The sequence below is a fragment of the Salvelinus sp. IW2-2015 genome, linkage group LG4q.1:29 (assembly GCF_002910315.2).
Source record: "Salvelinus sp. IW2-2015 linkage group LG4q.1:29, ASM291031v2, whole genome shotgun sequence".
Classification (NCBI taxonomy): domain Eukaryota; kingdom Metazoa; phylum Chordata; class Actinopteri; order Salmoniformes; family Salmonidae; genus Salvelinus; species Salvelinus sp. IW2-2015.
Genome location: NC_036842.1, coordinates 89376221 through 89381654, shown reverse-complemented (window position 1 = coordinate 89381654; position 5434 = coordinate 89376221). Strand labels below are relative to the sequence as shown.

Genomic DNA, 5434 nt, shown 5'->3' with positions numbered 1-5434 from the left:
CAAAATCGAAAATAACAAACTGGCCCCAAAAAATAAAACAAAAGTTGGTGTCAAGCAGTCACTATTGATTAGTCACTAGTAAAGCATTGGTGCCAGTGGATAAACGTTAACGGGCGCTCTGTGGCGGTATTTTAGGTCAAAGAGTGGATCGAGGACGAAGGCACAGCCCTGTGTCATGTACACACCGATGTCAGATCCACGTGCTCACCAAAGATATCCTCCGCCGAACCTTAAAGAATTTAAGTATAATCTCGCATATTGCAACCACTCAGCTAGTACTTGTTTAGTTAAAAAATGTAATTTATTTTTTATTTTATCACTTAATTTAACTAGGCAAGTTCAGTTAAGAACAAATTCTTATTTCAATGACGGCTAGGAACAGTGGGGTTAACTGTCGCATTAGTTCAAGGAACGAACGACAGATTTTTACTTCTTGTCAGCTCAGGGATTCAATCTTGCCCTTGGTAGATAGGATATTCCAATGCTCTAACCACTAGGCTACCTGCCTGCCCCACAAATGTACTGCCAAAAACAGAGGTGGTGTGTGTGTGTGTGCTTTCCCTCTACTGTGTGCTGTAGTTGCTGTGTGTGTGTGTGTGTGAGTCTGTCCCTCTATCTTGTTCCTGATGTGCTGTAGTTGTAGGCTGTGTGTGTGTCCCTTCTACCTGTTGGTTACTGTGAGTGCTGTGCGTGTGTTGTCCCTCTACCTGTGTGCTGTAGTTGCTGTGCGTGTGTGTCCCGTTCTACCTGTGTGCTGTAGTTGCTAGGTGCTGTGTTGGTGTCCTCTACCTGTGTCTGCTGTAGTTTGCTTGCGTGTGTTTCCCTCTACCTGTTGTGCTGTAGGTTGCTGTGTGCGTGTGTCTGTCCTGTCCTCACCTGTGTGCTGTAGTTGCGTGTGCGTGGTGTCCCTCTACCTGCTGTGTGTAGTTGCTGGTGCGGGTGTGTGTCCCCTACCTGTGTGCTGTAGTTGCTGTGTGCGTGTGTCCCTCTACCTGTGTGCTGTAGTTGCTGTGTGCGTGTGTCCCTCTACTGTGTGCTGTAGTTGCTGTGGTGTGTGTGTCCGGCTCTACCTGGTGTGCTGTAGTTGCTGTGTCGTGTGTCCTCTACCTGTGTGCGTGTAGTGCTGGGTGCGGTGTGCCTCTACCTGTGTGCTGTAGTTGCTGTGGTGGTGTGTGCTCCTCTACCTGTGTGCTGTAGTTGTGTGTGTGGTGTTCCCTTCTTACCTGTGGCCTGTAGTTGCTGTGTGTGTGTGTCCCTCTTACCTGTGTGCTGTAGTTGCTGTGTGCGTGGTCCTCTACCTGTGTGCTGTCAGTGCTGCTGTTGCGTGTGTCCCTCTTACCTGTTGTGCTGCTAGTTGCTGTGTCGGTTGTGTGTCCCTCTACCTGTGTGCTGTAGTTTGGCTGTGCGTTGTGTCCCTCTACCTGTGTGCTGTAGTTGCTGTTGTGTGTGTGTCCCTCTACCGTGTGCTGTAGCTTGTCGTGTGTGTGTCCCATCTACCTGTGTGCTGTAGTTGCTGTGCTGTGTGGTTCCCTCTACCTGTGTGCTGTAGTTGCTGTGCGTGTGTCCCTTACCTGTTGTGCTGTAGTTGCTGTGTCGGTGTGTCCTCTCACCTGTGTGCTGTAGTTGCTGTGTGCGTGTGTCCCTCTACCTGTGTGCTGTAGTTGCTGTGCGTTGTGGTCCCTCTGTGTGCTGTAGTTGCTGTGTGCTGTGTTGTTGTCCCTCTACCTGGTAGTGCTGTTAGTTGCTGTGGTGCGTGTGTTCTCTACCTGTGTGCTGTAGTGCTGGTGTGTGTGTGTCCCTCTACCTGTGTGCTGTAGTTGTGCTGTGTCGTGTGTGTGTCCCTCTACCTGTGTGCTGTAGTTGCGTGTGTGTTGTTGTTCCCTCTACCTGTGTGCTGTAGTTGTGTGTGTGTGTGTCCCTCTACCTGTGCTGCTCGGTAGGCTGGACTGCGTGTGCCCTGACTGTTGTGTGGTGCTGTGTGTCGTAGTCTACCTGTGTGCTGTTAGTGCTGTGTGTCGGTCCAGGCCTGCGCCTGTGTGCTGTATGCTGTGTGCGTGTGTTGTCTAGTCTACCTTGTGCGTGACTTGTAGTGTGTGTGTGAGTGTGTGTCAGTTTACCTGTGTGCTGTTAGTTGCTGCTCGTGTGTGGTGTGGTCTAGATTACCGGCTGTGCGTGTGCTGATGCGTTGTGTGATGTGTGCTGTCATAGGTCCTACCTGTGTCTGTAGTTGTCTTGTGTGTCGTGTGGTCTTAGTCTACCTGTGTGCTTGGTAGTTGGCGTGGTTGCTCCTGTGTGCTGTATGTGTGTGTGGTGGTGTGCGTTACGTCTACCTCGTGTGCTGTAGTTTTTGCATGTTGTGTCGTGTGTGGTGTTCCTAGTCTAACCTTGATTGTTGCCTGTGTGCTGTAGTTGCTGTGTGTGTGTGTGTCTAGTCTACCTGTGTGCTGTAGTTGCTGTGTGTGTGTGTGTGTCTAGTCTACCTGTGTGCTGTAGTTGCTGCAGTGCTGGATGATCCTCTGCATCTCCTCGTGGACCAGCTCCACACAGCGCAGGCTGGGCTCCTCCAGTCTCTTCACCTGTCTCTTCACCAGCAGCTCAAACGACACCTCAGGCACAAACAGAGCTGGCCGCGGGCCCTACAGAGAGAGAGAGAGAGASTACATTACCCAGCAGTCTCTGGCTAACACACAACTCACAGTTTAGAAGAATACTTAATTGTTCATTTTCTTGAGAGAAGGTAAATGTATCTTTTTCTGCTTTGAACTCAAGTTAAACAAACAAGCTTATCCCTTAAACAGATGTGTCAAACTGATCGTCAAAACACTGAACATTGCATCATTGTACTTGAAATGAACATGGATCCCAACAAATGTGAGGCTGTACATAATCAGTAGCATACAACTCACTGTAGCATTCCTAATAGCTGTTAGCACGTCTATGGTGGTCAGACCTCCCAGTGGGTCGACGGACTCCAGCGTCCGACCAAACGTCTCATGGAAAATATAACAGATTCGTGCTCCACCACACCTGGAAGAGAACAACAACGTCATTTCGAGAGCTTGGGATTAGTAGGTTCTATAGGCATGTCAAAATTGAGTTGACAGCCTTGTTCTACTATATAGTACTCTAAATGCCCCAATTGTTATGTAAAATAAACACACATAAATTTGCTGACACCATTCAAACCAATGAGGTTTCGGAACTTTAAAGCCAATTATCTCAGAATCCTCTTTTAGTAGATAGAACGTTGAAGTCCCAAGCTCTCGCTTTGTAACTGAAAGATCAAAGTAGTAGGCTGGCTAATCTACCTCCTACACAGGTGTATGGGCTCCCGAGTGGCGCAGCGGTCTGAGGCACTGCCTCTCAGTGCAAGAGGCGTCACTAGGAGTCCCATAGGGCGGCGCACAATTGGCGAAGGTTTGGCCGGGGTAGGACGTCATTTAAAAAAATTATTTGTTCTTAATTAACTGACTTGCCTAGTTAAATAAAGGTTAAATAAAAATTGAACTGCAAAAGCTTCCAATTGTTTGACTTGTGACGCTCAATTAGTAGAGGTGCTCGGATGTTTGAAAGAGGTTATTTCCATCCTTCCTATTTTCCTCTTCAAATAAATGAACAAAATACTAAAGAGTAGGAATTCACACCTTTTTGGGGGAGGGGAYGGGGGGAGTATAAGTTGCTCACAGTTCTGTTGTCTCTATGTACTTAGCGGTGCCCTCGATAGTGTGACAGTACTCCGCGGCGAACTTGGTGATTAGCTGCAGCAGAGTAGAGCTCTGGTCCTCTACAGGTTCACCGTAGCTACTCAGCAGGGACTGGTACTGGGCCGCCAGCACATTGATACGAGTCTTCAGCTCCGGGAGACAGTCTCTAATGTGATGCATCAACAACCTGGCAACGAGGAGGAGAAGAATGTGAAGTTAGAAGTGAGAAAAGGGCAACAGCATGATAGTTGTCCACAATGAAAGTGACTTGCTAGTTGCTTAGAGTGACATTACACATCAAAATCAGAAGTTGGTCAAATGTTTTCAAACCTCAAAAGTTGTCTTCTGTTGAAGACTTGTTTGCTGAATAGATTTCTATTTTCATACCTGTTCAACGTTCTGGCTAAGTATTTGGTTCCATTTCTGCTGGCGAGGGAGGGGTACTTCTTCTGTAGGAAGGCATATTCATCACGGATGGCGTCGGCCACTGACTTCTTATTGTTGATGTCGAGCTGACTCCTTGGAAAAGGAATGTAGGTGGTACTGTGTGAGGTTTTTTAATGACATTGTTGTGTTAAAGAACATTGTAAACAAAACGTCAAAAGGAATGCTGGCCCTTTCTCCATTTTGATCTTGAGGGACTGTTGGCTTCTTGAACCCTTTGATGCACCTTTAAAATATATACAGGGTTTTCAAGAAGGCTGAAGTCTTGCTCTATTCAACATGTTAGAGACTGAAGTGTATTGTGTAAAGGTGCAGACCTGTTGACCACTCCTATGAGGCCCAGTTTGACAGGGATGACCCGACCCATCAGTACGTCCATGGCATCTGTCCCAGCATCCATTAGGTCCAGTTTGGTCACCACAGCCAACGTCCTCCTGCCTACACACAGCGACAGAAACAGCAGAACCCATATTCATAAAATAATCAAGAGTAGGAGTGCTGATGTAGGATCAGGTCCTCCCTGTCTGGAGAAACTACAGGTAAAAAACAGGTAACCAAGGCGTTTATAGTAGAGGGTGTATCCTACACCCAGGTAACCAAGGGGTTTATAGTAGGTGGTGTATCCTACACCCAGGTAACCAAGGGGTTTATAGTAGGCGGTGTATCCTACACCCAGGTAACCAAGGGGTTTTCAGTAGGTGGTGTATCCTACACCCAGGTAACCAAAGGGTTTATAGTAGAGGGTGTATCCTACACCCAGGTAACCGAGGGGTTTTCAGTAGGTGATGTATCCTACACCCAGGTAACCAAAGGGTTTATAGTTGAGGGTGTATCCTACACCCAGGTAACCGAGGGGTTTTCAGTAGGTGGTGTATCCTACACCCATGTAACCAAAGGGTTTATAGTAGAGGGTGTATCCTACACCCAGGTAACCGAGGGGTTTTCAGTAGGTGGACTAACACCGCCTAGCTATAATAACCCCTTGGTTACCCCGGGGTGTTAGGATACACCGCTCTACTATGAAACCCCTGTTACGCTATGGTGTAGGATACACCGCCCTATCTGGAACAGACCCTACTGCGTTTACCGTGGTGTAGATCATCACGTCCCTACTGATAGAACCCCTCGGTTACCTTGGGGTGAATACACACCTAAGCTATGAAACCCTTGGTTACCTGGGCTGTGGTAATACACCGCGCCTACTGAAAACCCCTTGGTTTACCTGCGGGTAGGATACTACAACCCCTACTTATAACCCTGGTTTACCTGAGGTTGTTAGGATACAT

At 47.8% G+C, this 5434-nt stretch overlaps 1 protein-coding gene across 1 annotated transcript in view; it reads right to left on the bottom strand.

Moving 5' to 3' along the window:
• The window catches only part of LOC111962765 (dynamin-1-like protein), a 30508-nt gene that overhangs the window by 18171 nt on the left and 6903 nt on the right, over positions 1-5434 (bottom strand). The window contains exons 7-11 of the mRNA XM_023986073.2: positions 4466-4586; positions 4092-4223; positions 3685-3891; positions 2907-3027; positions 2481-2636 (exon numbers count right to left, since the gene is read on the bottom strand). Coding sequence (XP_023841841.1) covers positions 2481-2636; positions 2907-3027; positions 3685-3891; positions 4092-4223; positions 4466-4586 — 737 coding nt within the window. The remainder of the gene's footprint in view (positions 1-2480; positions 2637-2906; positions 3028-3684; positions 3892-4091; positions 4224-4465; positions 4587-5434) is intronic.